Here is a 22,922-nt window from a genome sequence, read left to right as displayed (position 1 = left end):
GGCCGGGAAAGGGGCGGCAAGTAGTTGTCTGGGCGCAGAGCAGTCTGACTAGTCACGTCTCTCTGCCTGCCAATCATCCCTGCACAGTGCACTGACAGACAGAGAGCCGCGACTAGTCACAAGCGGCTTCCCGCCCAGACAACTAGTTGCCACCCTTCTCCAGGCCACGCACAGCTTAATAGTTCTTTTTCACCTTTATAAAGCTACTGCTGCAGCCGTGACTGGTATGCCCTGCAAGATGCACAGCAGATCTATACTGTGGTTCCCTTTAACCCCTTAAGGTCAAAGCCAATTTTCGTTTTTGCGCTTTTGCTTTTTCCATTTTATGTTTAAAAGTCCATAGCGCTTGCATTTTTTGATAAACCAATTGTACTTTGTAATGACAGGCATTATTTTTCCATAAAATATGCTGCGAAACCGGAAAAAAAAAAATCATTTGCGCTGTCAAATTGAAAAAAACAAACAAATTTGTTTAGATTTCGGGGAGTTTTGCATTTACGCCGTTCGCCCTATGGTAAAACTGACTTGTTATGCATGTTCCTCAAGTTGTTACGATTACAATGATATGTAACATGTATAACTTTTATATTATGTGATGGCCTGTAAAAAATTCAAACCATTGTTAACAAATATATATTCCTTAAAATCGCTCCATTCCCAGGCTTATAGCGCTTTTATCCTTTGGTCTATGGGGTTGTGTCAGGTGCTATTTTTTGCGCCATGATGCGTTCTTTCTATTGCTACCTTGATTGCGCAAATACGACTTTTTGATCGCTTTTTATTACATTTTTTCTGGATTCGATGCGACCAAAAAATGCGCAATTTTGCACTTTGGAATTTTTTTGCGCTGACGCAGTTTACCATGGTGAGATCAGGAATGTGATTAATTAATAGCTTGGGCGATTACGTGTGCGGCGATACCAAATATGTTTATTTATTTGTTTATTTATTAATTTATATTTATAAAATGGGAAAAGGGGGGTGATTTGGAATTTTATTAGGGGAGGGGATTTTTTATTAATTTAAAACACATTTTTACTTTTTTTTTTTTACATAAACTAGAAGCCCCCCTGGGGGACTTGTATATAGACAGCACTGATCTCTCATAGAGATCAATGCTGTGTATATACACAGCAAAGATCGATTAAATCGGTCATAGATTGCTTTGGCCTGCTGCAGGCCATAGCAATCTATTGCCGAGCCGGGATCAGCGTCATGCCGACGCTGAGATCGGTGCCGTTCAGAGCGGAGTCCCGGCAGGACCCCGCTCTGAACACCCCCCGCGGCACCATGACGTACCAGGTACGTCATGGGACGCTAAGGGGTTAAGTAAAATCAAACTTTCACCATCTGAAATTTTTTTTTTTGTCTAGACTAGACTGTTCCAGCAGCTGAATAAATAATTCATCGATTATTGATCTGCTGTCACCTATTCCATTTTTATTAGCACTGGGGCCTGTTTGTTCTGGATATTATTAGCCATCAGAGATGCGGGACCTATCAAATAATGAGCATCTTACTCATTGGGTGGGGACACACTTTAAATTTAATAACATAGGCACAAATTAATTCTTTATGTACTACATTTGGTGGCTGTGTGTAAAATAAATGCATTAAGGAAGCATTCTTTTTGTTCTGGAGGCTGCCACCTATACGACGCAGTCGGATCCTGTTGGCGTTGACGTCACCCCTCTTCTGACCCTGAACCTCTTCTGAACATTTGATTATGGTTTCTGAAGGTGATTCTGACAAGCAATGTCACAATTATGGGAGACTATTTAAAAAAACAAAACAAAAAAACACACTTTACCTGAGAGCCAGCCGCCGCATTACTTATTAGGTTATTGTTGGGATTGGCTATCCAGAATGTTGATACTGCCCTAAAAAACACATTTAGAGCAACAAAAACAAGAACAGAAATAAGTGCTCCATAAAGAACATATAAGGTTTACTAGTAATATCTGTTATAGCTACATAAAATCAGCATTATAGTTTTTACATTTGTAAACTAAACAAACAGGTATATTAACGAGAAAGAGAAAGGCTGTGATCCCTTTGTCCTCACACTAAAGAATAGAAAAACTGACAATGACATATGTATTTAAAGTGTACCTTTCACCAAGACAAACTTGACATGTCAAAAGTTTTTATCATTCAGGGTCTCAGGGTTCAGAGTCTGACTGTTCAATAGAAAGAGTGGGGAGAAGAACGCACTGCCGCGCAGTCAGCTCCCCTGTCTGTCCATGAGAAAAGACGTACCTCATGGACTTCATTATGAGGCCAACACCTCATGTGACACAGAGCCAGGAATAAACCAAGCTGAGTGCGGACTTCTCCTGGCTCACTCGCGATCGGTCAAGGATCTGACCACGGAAACCCCAACCGATCAAAACTGATGACATGTCTGTCACAGTTTTGTGATAATGTCTACAGCTCTGTAGTGCTTTAAGAGCTCACTGCATCATACGGTCCAGTCTGTCTGATATACAGTCAGCTTACACACTATATCACAGACATGTGGAATGCAGCCTAACAGCTGATGAACTGTGGCGTTTGTCACATCAATTTACTCACTTTTATATAAAAGCACCCACCTAAAAGAAGGTAAGGTCTGGTAAAAAAAAAAAAAAAAAACACAACACAACCATTAAAATTAAAGGGGAACTCCAGAAGCATATAGTATTGCTTGCCTATCTAACCCAGTTTTGAAACTACCAAAAATTCATTTGTTTTGGGGGTTTTAGCTCTGTATTTGTGTCTGTTCTTCCTGGTAGAGCAGTTGTACATAGGACTACAGGTTCCAGAATGCAATGCTTTCCATCAGCTATTCATCACAGTCCCCCACCCTGCCCATTCCCCACCCAAAGCGGTTGCAGAACATCTAGGCTGTGTTCACACATTGCAGTTTCATTGTACTTTATCATTTCATTGTGTTCCCACAAAGCACGCTGTATTCTCTACCTGTAACAGTTATTGGAATAAAAGTAACAAAGAAAAAAATTTAAATTAAAGTTGAAGTTGAGCCCCACAATAAGTAGTTTATTCAATATTATCTTACATGTGATATACTGTTTATGCCTTGTTTATAGGCCAGGTGGGATTGGCAGTGCCGGCTCTGATCCTCTGTGCCGTTTAGCATTATTTAATGCTACTAATACTGCATCATTTTTGTGAATACGCTGCAGTACTGCAATGAGACTCCAACATGTGTGAACATAGCCTTAATTTTACTGCAGACTTTTGCACAATCAGAGAAGTTGCAACAGCTGCTTCTGTCACTCAGGTGTAGGCTAGAGGCTAGTCAGAGATAGTGAATCACTCAGGGGATTGGGGGATGCAGCCAAGCCTCCTGTGACATCACGCCCTGCCCCTTGTCTGCATCATCAGCCTGTGCTCAGCAAACACACACAATGTGAGACAGAGGCATGGAAGATTTGTCTCCTAAGGTGGGAGAGCAGTGGGAACAGGAGACAATGCGAATTCGCACAGAGGCCAGTTTTCTTTCCTTCCTGGATGTCAATCAGCTACCAGTGTGGCAGAATCGTACAGATATGGTAATACATTATATAGACACATCTATATAACTGTTAATGTACTTTTAATAGAAAATAAGGTTTTCCTTATCTGGAGTTCCCCTTAAAAGTTTAGATTTAAAAAAAAAAAAAATTGGGTTATTGGCTTGACCGGTGCAAAATGTGAATCATAAGTGTATGGCTGCTGAAGGTTTGTTCTGTTATTTTGACCTGTCTTTGTATTAAAGCACACTGCATCAATATTTTGTTGGGCTGAAGTATCTCTCCAACGCTTGCTGTCTAAACAGGTTGAGGCTATATTCCCACACAGTGTTTTGCTTAGTATCTTGGATCCAAAACCAGTAGTGGATTGAAAACACAGAAAGGCTATGTTCACACAATGTTGAAATTTAGTGGATGATCGCCATTAAATGACAAATTCAACAGTGTGTGAATGTTCTGTGTTTTTAATCCACTCCTGGTTTTGGTTGAAAAATATTGACAAAAACACTGAGCAAAAGTACCGTGTGAACATAGCCTACATCTGTCATTTGTATTTGACCCAGGATTTAGACAAGCTTAGACTGGGGGGGACTAGCTGCTATATCAATCCAAGTATTCTATCGTATGTACAGCAAAAAATTAAGCAATTTCAGCACAGTTTTTTTTGTTTCTTTAGATGACATTCATGACAAAATTGACCAACATTTATCTAATGAGTACACCCAGCATAAAAAGTAGTTCACGTACATGATCTGTATAGTTAGGATTTCTAGCACTGCAGTACAGAATCAATCATGTTTTTTCTTCTATCAAATATTTCCTCAAATTCCAAAGTTTCACAAGCGGACATGGAAATAGGTTGTTTCACTGCCAAATACTTACATGCAGTCAGTGGCTGGATTAGGAACGTAGTTTCCATATACTTTATCCTTCATAGTGGTGCAGACTGTATTATTTCGGTCTGTGGGTAATAAAGTGCCTGGCTTGGTAACAAGTCCAAGGTTATGAAACAGAGTGTTCCTTTGTTCTATGCCATCTTCCAGAAAGAAACAATGTCCAAGTGTGTCATAGCCAATTGTGTTCTTTATCTGTACAATATGAGTAAAATGTCAGATAGATCAGTGTCACCTATTACTGTAACAAATAGTTAAATCGCATTTGTAAAAACATTTTCATTACAGGTTTTCTGATCGCCCCTGAACAAGGCACAATAGCTCTTCTGAGTCTTCTTTAAATGGGCAATTGCAACAAACTCTGCATGAAGAAATACCTTGTAATATATCTTTATAAACTTCCCCCACACTTCAATAGTCAAATTATCTGCAGATCCTGTATGTGTGAATGTACCCTTAAGATTTGTAGTGTGTTCAAACATTAAAGCCCCTATTACACAGGGCGATCAGAGGGAGCAAGCTCCTCGTTCCCCGCCCATAGGAGCCAAATACAGCCGATAATAGCTTTGTGTAATGGGGTCTTTAGCTACAGCGATATCTGCAACAGATCCTGTACATGTAAATATCCCCTAAGATATAAGAAGCTCTTTCTGAAGTCACCTGAAAGAGCAGTAAGTTTTTTTTTTTTTTTTTTTTTTTAAAAAAAGCACAGTCATAATAAAAAACAAAAAACAAAAGGTAAGGCGACAGCATCCAGTAGCATAAATTCAAGGTGGTCTATTCAAGCAACATAACACAGTGGCTCCTGCTGTACAGGGGACATGTGCTGGGGGTCTCTCTTTAGAGCACCCAACAAACTAGAAAACAAGTGGTGTCTGACAATAGTAAAGTGAAGTGCATTGCCAATCTCCATCCAGACGGCCCTTATACTTAAAATGAAACTGACTGAACCAAGCTTGCTGTGACCTGGGGAATGATATGCGATTCTCCCAGCTCGTTCTTTTGATTGGCAAGTATCCCACCAATGATTTCTATGGAAGTCATATCCATATATTGGCCTCACCTTTATTATAGTTAAAAGGAATGAACAATTGGAGAAAATTACTTTTAAATTAGGTTTTAGGTTACACTTAACTGGCTTTTTCGTTTATATACTGTAGTTCAAAGAGGCTTCTACAAATCAAGCTTTAGCTCAAATCTTCCAGTATTCCTTACTGACTGAGCATCAGCAGAGCCAGCTAGAAGTATAGTCTACATGGTAATTTGGAAGGAAAGCCAAGTGTCTCACAGTACCCTCCATTCCACTCTTGATCATACAGCCATATTACATAGGGGAAACCTCAGTAAGTGCTGAACAGTTTGCCTTCAAGGCCTGTTTATGTTCCAAAAATTGCTAGATGGCTTGGCAGGGGATTTAGATATGTCTGATGTTTATCTTAGTAAACCTTTTGCAATATTTTCATAATTTGCCAAGTGTTATTTATGAAAAATAATATGAATAAAGCATTTACAGTGTTTACTAAAGACACAAACAGGGTTCTCAGAGTTCTTTTGGGAGAAAAGCATATTTTTATCATTTTTTTTTTTACTTTTAAATTAAAATTTAAATTTAAATTTTGGTCCTGCACACCATTCTCCAGGCATGGTCTTTGGTTGCAGACCGCATGAAAATCTGTGGAACCCACACAGTGTAATGGCTCCAGGCACATGCACAGACCATGGCATCCATAGTGGTGGGCATTGTGCCATAGCCTAGAATAGATTCAATACTGTCCACAACTTTTGATAGAAGACAAAGGTCAAGATTTCTGACCCATCATGGTCAGGGGTTAGAGACCACTCGCAATCATCAGATTAAAGCTGGGAGAAGCTTTCCATGCAGCCTGTCTCATGCAGAGAGACTGGGATGTCAAGGAATTAGGGAGTGAAGGGCTTTCTTCTACCCCGCCTAATGACTGGTGAGAGTCTAACATCTGGACATTGACTGACCAAAATAATTTGACTAGAGATGAGCAATCAGATTCATTTTGCTTCGTGCATTTTTGTGATACGTCAAAATTTTTTATTCAAATGCCTGAAACACTTTAATCTCCATATAACATGCAAAAGTAATGAAACACTAGATGCTAATAGCATACATACCAACAAGCCATTTGTTGCATGGACGGTGACACATCTGGAAAAGCTATGGTGAATAGACAGGCCTTCAACATATGTTCCAAGACTGTAGCCTCCTACTTCATCAACATCCCCACACAGATGAAAGTGGACGGGGTAGCTGCCCATTATTTGCTGACCCATATGCTTCAGTTCAATATTGGACAGATGAACAGACGTGAAGTTCTGTAATATCTACCAAAGACAGTATATTGTTACATAAGTCCAGCCTCAACATACATGGGAAACAACCTTAGCAGCTACCGGATTAATAGAACAGACTGAAATAACGGCCGACTATTTAAAGCAAATTTCATTAGGAGTTTACTCTCTCAAATTATATTCCTACAGAAGCGTGGGTGGAGTTTTCTGCTTCTCATGAATATTGAGGACTACTGGGCTCATGCACATAATGGAGAGGACTACTTATTGTCCATGTTATTCAGGAGAATATCTCTGGATCAGCTGCACAGAACAATGTAAATGATACCTCATTCTGTTCAACATTTCTGTCACCAGTTTATGCTACCCTGGGATAAGACAGCATAAACCTGCTGAAAGTCTCTTTAAACACCTGTCTGAACCTTTGTATGTAGAGCATGTGTGTGTGTGTGTATGTATGCATGCATTTGGGGTAGTTACTGGTTCAGGCCATGTTCACACTACGTATTTTCACATGGTTCTCTACTTTACATTGTTCTCTATGGCTAACTGGAGTGCAGTCACACCCGAATCTGCCCGCATTCCAATTAAAATAAAGTGATGTTCACCCGGCACTTCACGTTTTTAATGTTTTAGTACCTTATTCAAGCAATGCAAAGTTAGTGCCAATTCCTGCATCACAAACACCTGCTGTACAGGGGGACCTGATCCACAACTCCATTAAGGTATATTATGCTGTCTACAGTGTCCCATCATAATAGTTAACATATTTACATTAAATCATACCTTAATATGTCCGCCAAATGTATCAAAATTGAAGAACTGGCAGTGGTTGTTTCCATAACAAGTCTTCTCCATTTCACCTTGGATAACAATGTTCCTTGTAAGGACTCCCACTTCGGCCCTCATGTCCAAACCTTCTGTAATTTCTCCCATATGGAAATACATGGGTGTTTCTGAATTAAAAAAAAAAATTCAGATCTTTAAAACTTGTATTGTATGGGAAAATATTACAAATGGGCATGGATAACAATATACATGAACAAATTAGATTCCAAAAAGTCATTAACACACACAAAAAATAAAAAATTATGTGTGTAGAATATTATATATAATTATTTTTTTTATTTATTTATTTTAATATTTACGGCTATCCTACTACGTATTGTCCACAATTAAGAGACCACAATAAATAGCCTTATCTTTTGGTTGCTATTAGAGATGAGCAAACAGAGTTTGGTTTCGAGTCCATCCGAACCCGAACGTTCGGCATTTGATTAGCGGGGGCTGCTGAAGTTGGATAAAGCTCTAAGGTTGTCTAGAAAACATGGATACAGCCAATGACTATATCCATGTTTTCCACATAGCCTTAGGGCTTTATCCAACTTCAGCAGCCACTGCTAATCAAATGCCGAAAGTTCGGGTTCGGATGGACTCGAGCATGCTCGGGGTTTACTCATCTCTTGTTGCTATAGAACGGTTTTTCACTTTGGAGACACTTAGAGCAAGGGAAGAAATTTGCTGATCAACACAACATGGTAGGCGGCTTGTGGCCAAACCTTACTAGCAAAGGTCTGATGTAACAGCAGGAAGTTGCAATTGTCCTTTAAAAAAAAAAAAAAAAATGAATAGAAACATGTTTCTATTAAAAGGCAACACGCCAGAACTAACAAGCTCCACACTGATTAAAAAAAAAAGTACTTAGCAAGTAAAAACATAGGACCCACAAAAACAGGGTTAAAAAGTTTAAAGATCAGCATAAATACAGTTTTCCCTGTTGTCTTCTTATAAAAGGTCATGGACGCTGTTATGTGACTGTCAGGACACATTACAACTAGAAAAGAGGTCTTGAACTGCTTACATAGACTTATAGCTATGTAAGCAGAAAGACTATGCATATATTAACCCTTAGGGGACACAGCCAGTTTTCATTTTTGCGTTTTCGTTTTTCCCTCCTCGTGTATATAAGGCCATAGCGCCTGCATTTTTCCACCTAGAGACCCAAGTGAGCCCTTATTTTTTGCGCAACTAATTGTACTTTGCTATGGCAGATGTAATTTTTGCCTAAAATGTGCCGGGAAACCAGAAAAAAATTCAAAGTGTGGTGAAATTGAAAAAAAAAACGCATTTCTTTTATTTGGGGGAAATGTGTTTTTACGCCATTCACCCTGGGGTAAAACTGACTTGTTATGCATGTTCCTCAAGTTGTTACGATTAAAACGATATGTAACATGTATAACTTATATTGTATCTGATGGCCTGTAAAAAATTCAAACCGTTGTTATATACGTCACTTAAAATGGCTCCATTCCCAGGCTTATAGCGCTTTTATCCTTTGGTCTATGGGGCTGTGTGAGGTGTCATTTTTTGCGCCATGATGTGATCTTTCTATCGGTACCTTGATTGCGCATATATGACTTTTCGATCGCTTTTTATTACAATTATTCTGGATTTGATGCGACAGAAATTGCGCAATTTTGCACTTTGGGATTTTTTTGCGCTGACGCCGTTTACCGTGTGAGATCAGGAATGTGATTAATTAATAGTTTGGGCGATTACGTACGCGGCGATAGCAAACATGTTTGTTTATTAATTAATTAATTTATTTTTATTTATAAAATGGGGAAAGGGGGGTGATTCAGACTTTTATTAGGGGAGGGGGTTTTGTGTTATTAAAAATACATTTTTCTTTTACTTTACACATATACTAGAAGCCCCCCTGGGGGACTTCTAGTATATGTACTCTGATCTCTCATAGAGATCCATGCAGTATAGTTATACTGCATGAATCCATGAGATCGGTGTTCTATTACTTTTGGCTGCTGCAGCCAAAAGCAATAGAATGCCGAGCCGGGATCAGCGCCATTACGGAGCAGACCCCGGCCCGGGATGGATGCAGGGATCGCCCCCCCCGCAATCGCGCCGCAGGGGGGCGATCCCCCCACTAGACCACCAGGTATGAATAAATGCAAGTATTTAGAAGCAGCTGTCAACTTTGACAGCTGCTTCTAAGTACTTAATTAGCGGGCACGGCGATCGGACCGTGCCCGCTAATAGCCGCGAGCCCGGGCTACACGCGGCACCCGGGATCGCGGCAGTTCAGAGGGTGGTCGCCGCGCGACCCCCCTCTGAACTCCCATAGCGGCACGAGGACGTTCAATAACGTCCTGGTGCAGCTATGGGTTAAAGGGTTTATCCAGCGCTACAAAAACATGGCCACTTTCTTTCAGAGACAGCCCCACTCTTGTCTGCAGTTCAGGTGCGGTTTGCAATTAAGCTCCATTCACTTCAATGGAACTGAGCAGCAAAATCCCGCCCAAGCTGGAGACAAGACCGGTGCTCTCTCTGGAAGAAAGTGGCCATGTTTTTGTAGCGCTGGATAACCCCTTTAATTGTAGTTGTCCAATCCCCTAAATCAATGTAAATTTTTTTATTGCTCCACTGAAGTTTCAGAGGTGTGGCCAGGGAACTAAAGCACTCTGGCCCTGCCTCCGTGACACTTTAAAACATTTTTTTTTGTGACAAGCAAAATAAATGTAGCTATGCATCCACGTACATCTTTTCAAAATGATTTCCTTTTTTACACATACTGGAAGAACCTCCATTCTTTTTTTTTGTCAATCCTTACTTAAAGACTCCAGAGAAGCCCTCTCTCTTTTACTCAGTAGTGTGGGGGGGGGGGAATGTCCCATGTTTTCTTTTTTTATTGATGGGGAGATTAGGGGACCAAACACAATCTATTTTACCTTTTATTTTAATCTGAAAGTGGTTACATTCTGGGCAAGGCAGAAGGGTAAATTCTTCAGCTTGATACATTGAATAATCTGTGCTTGAAACAACTATTTGATCTCCTGGCTGCCAACTGCGAACATCATCCATGAGGTCTAGCACAACACCATCAACAGCTTCAATGCTAAATCCAGAAATGGCTTTACCTGGAACAAATAGACATGTATAAAACAGAAAGATATCAGGATGCTAGATGTCAATCTCACATGGAAAAATATTGGGATCAATATTAGGATTGGCATCAAATTGCACATCACAGATAACATCGAGAAGTATTTGCAAAATGGCAGAAGTGCATGTATGCTAGGTTTGCTTGTTTTGTGTATTGGCCACTACTGGTGCTGGTATGAGTTGCATTTGTGACCAAGTTATGTGCAATTTCAAGTTCTTAGACTATGCAGCCCCCAGTTACTGAACAGCAAGATCTTTCCACTGCTACTGCTATTTCCTACATTACTCATACCTTGTGACCGCAGTGGGAGACGGCTTTGTTAGGACTGCTCATTGTAAAGTTTAACCACAGAGTCAGCGGAACAAAGGGGAACAGTAAGGGTCCTTCTACACAAGCTAATATGCAAATGGTTGCCTACTCGCAGTGCCTTCACTATGCATGATTAGTCACACAGCCTGGCCATACAAACAATCGCTGCATCGTTTGTGCTGCCATTTAAATGCAGTATGCAGATGTGCAGGCGATAATGATTTCACCAGCCACACAAAAGAGCAAGCGTTTCTCCATCTGACACACAGATACATCAGAAAAATGTTAAAGGTATGATGCCGACGTACATGTAGATCACAGGCCCAGGTTCCATTAATTTCAATGACCCAGAGTCAAAAAGTGACTACGTTCAGGTTAGTTTCCAAAAATTTGCACTCACGCTAAAAAATGCAGAGTCCGATGCAAAAACACGCATACACTGTGAAAAAGACCCAGACATAGTCACTACCTAACCATGTTCAGGTCATGAAAACGAATGGGACCTGTGCCAGTCCAAGCACAGCTAGATTGGCACCCCATTTTGATATTTTTCAAACATATCCATGTATCAGGTGGTCAAATCATGATGTAAAGCTAGCTAAAAGATACCAACGAGGCACATCTATTTCTGTTAAAGGGGAACCAATCAGAGCGACTGTGCTGATATAGCTCTCAGATGCACCATACAGATGTCATACACAGCTTCCCTAACGTTCCAACACTGTCTTCGGCGTTCAGTGTACATGCAGGAAAAAGGATTGTTTTTTTTATTCCGGCGAGTGAGGCTTGGGAGAGGCGGAATCAGTCATCTAGGTGAACAGGCTTCTGACTAGTCACGGCTCTCTGCCCATCAGCACGCACTGCAGGGATGAGTGCCAGACAGAGAGGCTACTAACTGGTCTCTCTCCCTGTCCAGCAGAGAGTTCTCTGCCCAGACGTCAAGTTCCACCTCACTACTGGCCTTGCGTGCCGGATTAAAAAAAAAAAAAAAAGTTTGGCTTGCATATACATCCAATACTGAAGACCCTGCTGATATGGTAGAGGAGTTGTGTAGGAGCTCTATTTGGTGCATCTGGGAGCAATATTAGCACAATCAAGCAGATTGGTTCCCTTCCCTTTTTCCCGTTAAAGGGGTTATCCAGGCTGGTTTCTTCCAGAACCGCTACAGGATCTGAAGTACCGAAGGATTATGTAGGCTTACCAGAAAGCTATACAGACCATACTTACCAAGGTTCCATTCACTGTATGCTTTCACAGCAAATCTCTGCCCATCCAACGTGGTAAAAACTTTCACAGCTTCTGCCTTTCCTCGAGTGCTATGATTTTCATAGTCTCTGATACTTTCACTGCATGAAGTGTTAGTACCACCAACAATGCTGACAAGTGCCCAAGCATGTCTGTAGAGAAAAGTTCATTGCACTGACATCAGCAAGTTGGTGATATACATGAATAAACAGAATGTATGACAAGTACCTTTAATCTAACACAAAAAATAACGCTCTCCATCCTCAATGCATGAAATGTGGATCATGGTAAAGTTACATAGGTGGGCAGAATATTGCAGCAAAGACTAGTTTTGGATTATTGGACTTCGTCATGAAAGTTTTAAGGCACAGAGATAACATGCTATTCCCTGTACCATCAGGTACGCCATGCCATATAGATTTTTAAGGTCAAATGCCGATTGTAGTGCATGGAGATCTTGAATAAGCATAAGGCAGAAACTAGCATTCGCTGTAAGTCTATGTGTATACTGTTTTTTTGGGATATAACAGTTGAGTTTTACACCACTTTTTACAGTTGAGTTTTATTAGGAAGAAATTTGCGCACACACACATCTTAATTTCACCTGTAACTTAACTAGTGATGACCGAACGTCAGAAAATTGTCCAGGTTTGGCCGGAAGCTGCCTTAGAATGGCCAGGAAAACATGGCTACAGCCTATGGCTGGATCCATGTTTTGCCGGGCTCCCTGGGGCTACATCTTTAAACGCAAAATGTTTGGGTTCGGCCACATGACACGCGATCATTTCAACTTAAGACATACACTTCAGGAATTAAATTTTCAAAAAACCTAATTTATAAGAGTTTTACTGGTGCCCAAAATAAAGATCTCAAAATGTATCCCAAAAGGGGAGCATAAAATGCATGCACACAACATGAAAAACTTGAGTTTTGAATTTAATACCATGATTTTTTTTTTGTGGTCTTCCTTCTGATCCTTGCTTTGAATGTAAATTTTCTGCTCTGTTTTCACTGCCATACTACCTGTCCAGAGTACACACTGTAAAAAGGACTTTGTTTCTGCTGTACACTCCAGCTCACAATTAAGTCAACTCCATCTCCCACCCATGACATTGGAGGCACCTTTGGGTGCAGTGGTTGGTCTTCTAGTCAAGGTATAGTGGAAGTGAGACAGTGTTAGCTGACTTTGAAGCTAGAGTGTACAGCAGGAAGAGGAAGCCCATTGCAGGATACACACCACTGCTAATAGAGCCCGCCTTATTCCCTATAGCAGACGACATGTATAGTCGTCCAGCTGCAAAAGTGACCCAACGGTACCCCACAATCATGGAATGCCTATCAGAAAAGGTGACCGGTGTGTGGCACCTGTCATTCAGCCATTTTAATGCCATGACTGCCTTATACACTGTGGCATTGAAAGTATTAAAGGGGAACTCCAGATAAGAAAAACTTGTTTTCTATTAAAAGTACATTAAAGCTGGGTTCACACTATGTATATTTGAGGCTGTATTTGTGAGGCTGTATAGCAACCAAAACCAGGAGTGGATTAAAAACACAGAAAGGCTCTGTTCACATAATGTTGTAATTGAGTGGATGGCCGTCATTTAATGGCAAATATTTGCTGTTATTTTAAAACAACGGCTGTGGTATTGAAATAATGGCCGTTATTTACTGTTATATGGCGGCCATCCACTCAATTTCAACATTGTGTGAACAGATCCTTTCTGTGTTTTCAATCCACTCCTGGTTTTGGTTGCTATGAGGACCTGACATGAGGACCAAATACAGCCTGAAATATACGTAGTGTGAACCCAGCTTAAAAGTGATATAGATATGTCTATACAATGTATTACCGTATCTGTACAGTTCTGCCACACTGGTAGCTGATAGAAATCCAGGATGTGCCAATTCACATTGTCTCCTGCTGCAATCCCCCCTAGGAGAAAAATCTTCCATGCCTCTGTCTCACATTGTGTGTTTGCTGATGACGTCCAGGAAAGGACGCATGCAGTGAACAAGCCAAACTATATTACATGTCAACTAAACTACATTGTGCAAAGACTTAACTTAGCAGACGTTAAAGTACACATACCTATATCCCAAGAATTTTACTTGACTACTACCAAGAAGTTGTTGTATAGTTAGGCGAGTATCTTGAAGCAGTTTTTTTTCGGCAGAGTCCCCCACTGCCATGGCAATGATGCGGCCAGGAGGTTGAGAATTGAGGAAATCCTGCAGCCTTTTGCTTTCCTCTTCAGAGCTAAAGGTGTCAAACCTTTCCACCACTAATACTTGAGCAGTTTCTTGGTCAACAACTCTCACATTCAGACCTCTAGAAAACGTCCGTTCAAAGTTGTAAGGTCCAGCTGGAAGTCCAGACGAAGTAAGGGATTTTGTCAGCAGGGTCCAAGACAACTTTTTAGAACCATGTAATTCCAGTGTTCCACCAGGTGACACACCAATGAACTTTTTACCAAATACTGGCACACTACCTTCTTCATCTGATCTACCATATAGGATAATATTTGCTATGGATTTGTAGCTGCATTTCTCTGCTCCAATATGAAGCGCTCCACCATCCTGTATTAGGATAAAACGAGTCCTGAGAGTAATATTTTTCAAACCACTTGCATCATCTTCAAAGACTAGTTTACCTAAAAAAACAAACAAAAAAAACAGAACCACATGACCCATGTATACCACCGTGTTATAGTTTCCATTAAAATCTATACACAAGTAACCAATACAAAAATATGCCAACAACAAGTAGTCAGACTATGGCCCAAACCCACATCCCAACAAAGCTGTATGTGCTGGTATACATGTTCTGCAGCAAACCATGTTCACTGTGACGTTACTCAATTTATGGAAAATTGCCAATTGGGAGTTTACATGTTTAATAGCCCATTGCTTTCAAAAGGACTAATATAAGTCAGGGCTCTAAATATAAATATCCATGACTGTATTTCACCCTGTCCAACCCAATGTTTTCTTCACGTAGAGGTAACCAGAGCCAGATGTCCCAGCAGTCGCTTAGCTCCATCCATGAGGTTTATTCCACGGGGTTGTAGTTTGCCCGGTCTTCACTAAAGGACTACATAGGAAGTTTGCTCTTACAGCAAAAAAAAAATAAGTATAGTAGCAAACCAGCTAAAACAGAAAGTAGGTTGATTATATTGAACACATCTGCACGGTAAGCAATCATTTTGCAGACCAATACATTATGATATACAGTACTATCGGTGGGTATTGTGTTATAGAGTAGGAACAGATTTAATACACAGTTTTGTGGGAAAATATACTCTGTATAATTTGTACTTTATTCTTTTACATCTTTCTTGTGCTTAGCAGTTTAGGACCACCTTCTGGACACCAATCCAGAGAACCAATTTGACCCATTTTTCCCACTAAACTATATAACAAATCAGCCCAGCTTTCTGCAGTGCCACAACATGATGACGGATCAGACTGCTTGTTCTGTGTGACTAGTTACCTTTTAATATTTCACAAATTTTAGGAGAGGCAGAGGGTCCCCTACAAAAGTAAAAGCTCATACACCTTTGAGATGAGGAGATATAGCATAGCTAAAGCGCAATCACATTTCCATGGAAATCGGAAACAATAAGACATTCTATTAGAAAAAATCCAATATTCATGTTAAGGCTATGTTCACACTACGTGAGAGAACGGCCGGTCTCCACAAAGATCATCCTGGCTGGTACTGCAGTACCAGCTGGATAATCTTCCCGGCTGCAGTGTTCTGATGCGGGCGCATCAGCGTGAGTCCGCATCAGAACTTCACACAGCACACAATGAAGCTCGCAGCCGGAGCCGCTCGCTTCATTGTGTGAACTGACAGGTCTTTCTGCGGCCGCAATTCACTGAATTGCAGCTGCAGAAAACTGACATATCAGTTCTTAGCGGCGCCGTATGGGATCCTGGATGGAGCGTATACTCCGGCCGGGATCCCATAGCAGATAAGGCATAGCCTAATATAGGTTTTGCGATTTCTAAATGTAAATGAAGCCGACAATCGAGAAAGAATAATGAAAAACTAGTAGTGTACACACCTCCATTCTGTATTGTGATAGAGTGAACTGTGGCATCAGACTGTAACCTCAAAGAGTCTCCCTTCTTAATAACAACCACCTTGTTTGGGTCATGTCCAGGGTTCCAGTTACTAAGTAAGTAGTTCTGATCCGGACAATTTTCTACAAATCAAATAGAAAGGGTTAATTTTTTAAAGCATTGATTTAAACTGTACTTGTTTCAATTCATTGCCAACTAGGTTGCCTTTTGGCTAGATTTCTTATTCTATTTATTTGTACCCAGTTTTCAGAAACATTAGAGGTGATACACTATTGTCCAAGGGATAGAAAGGGTTAATTTGCACACACAGAAGCTAATATGGCATTCATTATTAGCATGCTTTCCTTTTGGAAACTGATATCCCCTCCAAACATTAAAGCACAAGGTTTGCAAAAACTGAAATGTGTAGGGAAACTTTCTGGATGGTGTGATTATACATGGGCAAACGCTGGAGCTGAATCATAGCAGGACACACCTCTGGCGTGGCTTTAATTATATAGAAAAATTCCAATATTACATGCAATCACCCTGCTCACACTCCTTTATCAGTGAACCAGTGTAAACGCTGCAATGTCTGACTAATGTCCTAATGGATACTGTAAGTGTATAAAGCCAAGTCCCAGCCTCTGACTGTATCCCGCTCACTCCTGGGAGGTCTCACTCCAGATCTCATAAAGCTGGAGAAGCCTACTGAGAGTTAACTGCCCAGGCTCCAGTCAGTGCCAGAACTAAAGTTCAGAACAAAAGATTATTCTCCCCTCAATTCTTTGAATTCATGAATCACCAAGTATAAAAGGTACTTTTACAAAGCACATATGGTATTGCTATATACTTTTTGTAGCAAAGCAAAATACAACATTGACGTATTCTGTCCTTTGGAATACCAAATACGTTACATGTGAACATGGCTTTCCCAATAACATATCAGGGCTTGGAATATAAAGATCCATGACTGCATTTTACCCTGTCCAATCCTATTGGTTTTACGTCAAGGTAACCAGAGCCAGGCGTGACAAGCAGTCACTTAGATCGATCCATGAGGATTATTCCAAGGGGTGATAGTTTGCTTGGTGTCAGGGCAGCATGGGAAGTTTGTTCTTACAGCTACCTGACATTTATAGTGCACAAGAGCAGCAAAGCAGACAGACATTCTCATACATAGCCAATAAGGTGCTCCTTTTATGTAAACTATGGGGGGCGGGATGGAAAATAGAAAGGGTTGATTGTTAAACACAGTCATATGGTGAACATTTATTTTGCTGGGGTATTGGAAAACTAGTTCATTTAATTTCTTCCCTACATCCTTAAAGTGACTCTGTACCCACAATCTGCCCCCCCACAAACCACTTGTACCTTCGGATAGCTGCTTTTACTTCAAGATCTGTCCTGGGGTCCACTCGGCAGGGGATGCAGTTATTGTCCTAAAAAATAACTTTTAGGGTAGCTTCACACGTACAGTAAAAAAAACCTGCCATGGGGCATTCCTAATGGTGAAGAGGGTGGGGAGATTGGACAGAGGCAGTGCAAGGCTAGGGCACAGATACTCTAGCCCATGGCAATATGACATAAGGCTGCAAGTTAAAAGTTGTTTTTTAGGACAAATAACTGCACCACCTGCCGAACAGACCCTAGGACAGATCTTTGATTAAAAGCAGCTATAAGAAGGTAAAAGCAGTTAGGAGGGGGCAGATTGTGGGTACAGAGTCACTTTAAGAGCCCCATACACATTTTAAAGAAGTCAAAGCCTGCAGATTTCTACAGGACCAGCCAACTGTGTAGGGATTATGAGGGCCCCCTCCATTCCCAGACAGATTACATAGAGGGAGAGAAGGACTGGATTTCACCTGCCTGACCCCTGAGCTCTCATATACTTAAACCGATGCCAGACCCCTTGGCAGCATCTTAAAGAGGAACTCCAGGTGTGTGTGTGGTGGGGGGGGGGGGAAGTGTTGCTGTTTTGTGTTTCTGTACTTCCTGATTGAGCAGTTCCCAAAATGCAGTACTGGTTCCAGAATGCAATGATTTCCCTCAGCTGTTCATCACAGTCCTCAACCCTGCCCACCCAAATCTGTTGCAGAACATCTAGGCTGTATTCACACATTGCAATTTTATTGTGTTACTGAATCATTTGCAGTACTTTATTATTTCATTGTGGTCCCACCCACACAGCACACTGTATTTTCTACCTGTAACACCACACAGCACGCTGTATTCTCTACCTGTAACCCCACACAGCACACTGTATTCTCTACCTGTAACCCCACACAGCACGCTGTATTCTCTACCTGTAACCCACACAGCACGCTGTATTCTCTACCTGTAACACCACACAGCACACTGTATTTTCTACCTGTAACCCCACACAGCACACTGTATTCTCTACCTGTAACACAGACAGCATACTGTATTCTCTACCTGTAACACCACACAGCACACTGTATTCTCTACCTTTAACACCACACAGAGCACTGTATTCTCTACCTGTAACACCACACAGCTCGCTGTATTCTCTACCTGTAACACCACACTGTATTCTCTACCTGTAACACCACACAGCATTCTACCTATAATACCACAAAGCAAGCTGTATTCTCTACCTGTAACACCACACAGCACGCTGTATTCTCTACCTGTAACACCTCACAGCCCACTGAATCCCCCTATTCTCTACCTGTAACACCACACAGCATGCTGTATTCTCTACCTGTAACACTACACAGCACGCTCTATTCTCTACCTGTAACACCACACAGCACGCTGTATTCTCTACCTGTAACACCACACAGCACGCTGTATTCTCTACCTGTAACATCACACAGCACACTATTTTCTACCTGTAACACCTCACAGCACGCTGTATTCTCTACCTATAACACCACACAGCACGCTCTATTCTCTACCTGTAACACCACATAGCACACTGTATTCTCTACCTTTAACACCACACAGCACGCTGTATTCTCTACCTGTAACCCCACACAGCACACTGTATTCTCTACCTGTAACACCACCACAACACGCTCTATTCTCTACCTGTAACACCTCACAGCACGCTGTATTCTCTATCTGTAACACCACACAGCACGCTGTATTCTCTACCTGTAACACCACACAGCACGCTGTATTCTCTATCTGTAACACCACACAGCACACTGTATTCTCTACCTGTAACACCACACAGCATGCTGTATTCTCTACCTGTAACACCACGCTATATTCTCTACCTGTAACACCACACAGCACACTGTATTCTCTACCTGTAACACCTCACAGCACGCTGTATTCTCTACCTTTAACACCACACAGCACGCTGTATTCTCTACCTTTAACACCACACAGCATGCTGTATTCTCTACCTTTAACACCACACAGAGCACTGTATTCTCTACCTGTAACACCACACAGCACGCTGTATTCTCTACCTGTAACGCTGATATTGGAATAAAATAAAGAACTTTTTGAATTAAATTTCTTCTTCTTTTCGTTTCCACGCACATATTATGATCAAGCATCTTTTATCTTTGAAGTTGAGCCCCACAAAAAGGACTTTATAAGATATTATCCTACATGGGATATACGGTTTATGCCTCGTTTTTTTTCTCCAGGTGGGAATGGCAGTGACGGCTCTGATCTTCTCTGCCGTTTAGCATAATTTATTACCGCATCATTTTTGTGAATATGCTGCAGTACTGCAATGACACTCCAACATGTGTGAACACAGCCCTAATTTCACTGCACACTTTTGCACAATCAGTGAAATCAGTGCAGCATCTGCTTCTGGCCGGTCCGAGATGGTGAATCACTCAGGAGATTGGGGATCCATCCAAGCCTCCTGTGACATCACCCCCTGCCCCTTGTCTGCATCATCAGCCTGTGCTCAGCAAACACACACAATGAGACAGAGGCATAGAAGATTTGTCTCCTAAGGCTGGGTTCACACTGCGTTTTTGCAATCAGTGTTTTCATCCGTTTTTTTGCAAAAAACGGATGCATTTATGTGCATCCGGTTTGGTCCTTTTTTCCATTAACTTCCATTATAAAAACTTCCATTATAAAAAAAAAAAAAAAAAAACCCTGGTCAAAACAGATCCGTTTTTTTCGACGGACACAAAAAAGTTGCTGACACTATTTTTTGTCTGTTTAAAAAAAAAAAAAAAAAAAAAAAAAAAAAAAAAAGGATCCGTTAAACGTATGCTGAAAACGCAGTGTGAACACAGCCTAAATGTGGGAGAGCAGTGGGAGCAGGAGACAATGGGAATTGGCACAGAGGCCATTTCTTCCTTTCCTGGATTTCTATCAGCTACCAGTGGCAGAACCGCACAGATATGGTAATATATAGATGTGTCTATATAATGTAACTTTAAATAGAAAAAAAAAATGTTTTCCCTCAAGTTCCCTTTTAACTCTCCTCTCAATACACATGAGCACGCAAAGCCAAAGTTTATTTTTATGGAGCTATTGGGAGACAAAGCAGTCAGCCAAATGAGCTAATAGTTGACTGCCATCACTTGGGGCAAACCTTTACCATACACCACCTTCTCCTAAATGGCACTATGGGGGAGAACCCAGGTGCATGAGTCTAAAACCATGCACCCGTGCCTTTTCCAATGGTCGCACAATGTGGACTGGACTTCAGCAACACCATGTGGCCACTGGAGAATGCAATGGTGCGTGGGTTTTGGACCCATGGATATGAAAACACAGCCTTCAGATTGAAATAAATAAATAGTATAATGAATGAATTTAACATGATTATCCTATATTAAATGAAGTCTGTACCCTGGATGATTTGCAGCATATAAATAGTTTTGTAATATTAACAGGATATGAGTTAACATCAATCTTACCATCAGGAGCATATTTAGAAGATATTCCTAACACAATAGCAAGGATGATAATAAAGGTCAGACTGGAAATTGCAAAGCATATTAGCGTGTTTTTGTGTCTTCTCCTGCGGATAATTTGTGCATGATTGTTTTGTCCATCTCCTGAAAACCCAAAAGTTGTATGTGCTTCTTGACCAGAGGAATTAAATTTGGCTGTCGCTTGAGTCTTTGGAGGAGGCGGTGGACGACACGGGACAATTCTGCCAGGCACGTAGCCCGGTGATCGCATGTTGCTGCCATTCTGAGGTTGGAGGAAGAGGCGGGATCCTCCCCTGTAGTCAGGCGACTGCATGATAATGTGGTGTTAGGTTTTCCCTGAAATAAAACAGAAGGAACTTATTAATATACGATGAAAGCATCTGCACCATTCAGGCCTATATTACACATATAGGTGGCTAAAGAAATTAAAGATCTGATGGCAAATGCAGCCAGTTTAGGTGAGAATGGTATAGCAAACCAAATGTCCAACTGATGATACCACAGTATTGACTTAGGGTCCATTTACACAGACAGATTATCTGCCAAAGATTTGAAGCCAAAGCTAGGAATAAATTTGAAGAGAGAAGAAATCTCAGACTTTCCTCTATCACCTGATCTGTTTATAGTCTGGCTTCAAATCTTTGGCAGATAATCTGTGTAAAAGGACCCAAAGGTTGCCTTTACACAGAGATTTATCTGACAGATTTTTGAAGCCAAAGCCAGGAACAGTATGACAAATGACACAGTGGCATTTATTCTGTGTGTACCATTGCGAGACGCAGTGTGGAAAGAACCTTACTGTGTCAGGCAGTCACAGATGCAAATACTTCAGGACAAGTGTCAGCGCTCAAGAGACAAGCCTAGGCAGACACTGCAGTCTGCTCCTAGACATAACATTGCCATGTGCATTACAAAGGGAGAGGATTACAGGGTGAAAACAAATCCCACTGAACAGGTGAAGTGGTGTAGCATGTATCGTACTGGCAGAGCAATGCCAATATTACATGCAGAACAATTCTTTCTAGCTCTTACTTCCATATAGTCATTTTTTACCCTTTCCACACATACAAGCAATCAATATATCTGGATTTATGATAATATATCTTTTAAGGTTATTACAAAGGCTCATTGTATCTGTATGATATTGTAAACAAACAATCCTTTGTTGCCAGTGAGCGACTTTCTTTTTGATTATGTAAGGACATTTCCCTGTGGGCGATTGCAAATCTGCTAGATCGGTGCTTGCTTACCAAGCCTATACAGTGCTCTATAATAGTGTATGAGGTCTGCACAGACAATGTTAGCCAAGTCTGTGCAGCACTTGCTTTTTACATGGGAAAAAAAAAAAAAAAAAAAAAAAAAAAAAGTTTATACCTACCTATTCTCCCCCGGTGACCATCAGCCTTTTAGTGAGTTTTTCCCACAAAAACACACAAAAAAAAAAAAAATGCAACAGCTCACCGCAATGGCAAGATACAGACCCACTACAGACCTGAAAATAGTTAAAAGCAGCCCCCCCCCCCCCAACTGCCAGAAGAAACTTCCACAAGAATAATGAGGCTCTTGGTTACCATTTGAGCTTGATTATTTTTGTAGAAGTTTTTTTTTTTATGTTGCATGACCAGGAGCTGTAGAAAGCCTGAGGGGTCCAGGAGTGGTACTGCAGTGCTGTAGGGGCATGGGGAGTTGGGGACAGGTAAGTATACCTGCACTGTATTTTGTTTGG

At 41.0% G+C, this 22,922-nt stretch overlaps 1 protein-coding gene across 2 annotated transcripts in view; it reads right to left on the bottom strand.

The window, feature by feature from the left end:
- The window catches only part of CEMIP2 (cell migration inducing hyaluronidase 2), a 77,244-nt gene that overhangs the window by 30,189 nt on the left and 24,133 nt on the right, over positions 1–22,922 (bottom strand). For both annotated transcript variants that reach the window (XM_069961855.1, XM_069961854.1), the window contains 9 exons: positions 21,179–21,532; positions 16,313–16,453; positions 14,335–14,896; positions 12,225–12,394; positions 10,474–10,662; positions 7,514–7,683; positions 6,551–6,760; positions 4,398–4,603; positions 1,811–1,880 (listed from right to left, as the gene is read on the bottom strand). In XM_069961855.1, coding sequence (XP_069817956.1) covers positions 1,811–1,880; positions 4,398–4,603; positions 6,551–6,760; positions 7,514–7,683; positions 10,474–10,662; positions 12,225–12,394; positions 14,335–14,896; positions 16,313–16,453; positions 21,179–21,509 — 2,049 coding nt within the window. In that variant the 5' untranslated portion in view covers positions 21,510–21,532. The remainder of the gene's footprint in view (positions 1–1,810; positions 1,881–4,397; positions 4,604–6,550; positions 6,761–7,513; positions 7,684–10,473; positions 10,663–12,224; positions 12,395–14,334; positions 14,897–16,312; positions 16,454–21,178; positions 21,533–22,922) is intronic.

This window comes from Dendropsophus ebraccatus, chromosome 3, assembly GCF_027789765.1.
Source record: "Dendropsophus ebraccatus isolate aDenEbr1 chromosome 3, aDenEbr1.pat, whole genome shotgun sequence".
In the NCBI taxonomy this organism is placed as follows: Eukaryota; Metazoa; Chordata; class Amphibia; order Anura; family Hylidae; genus Dendropsophus; species Dendropsophus ebraccatus.
The sequence above is the reverse complement of the archived record's forward strand: the minus strand, read 5'-3'. Positions and strand labels throughout refer to the sequence as shown.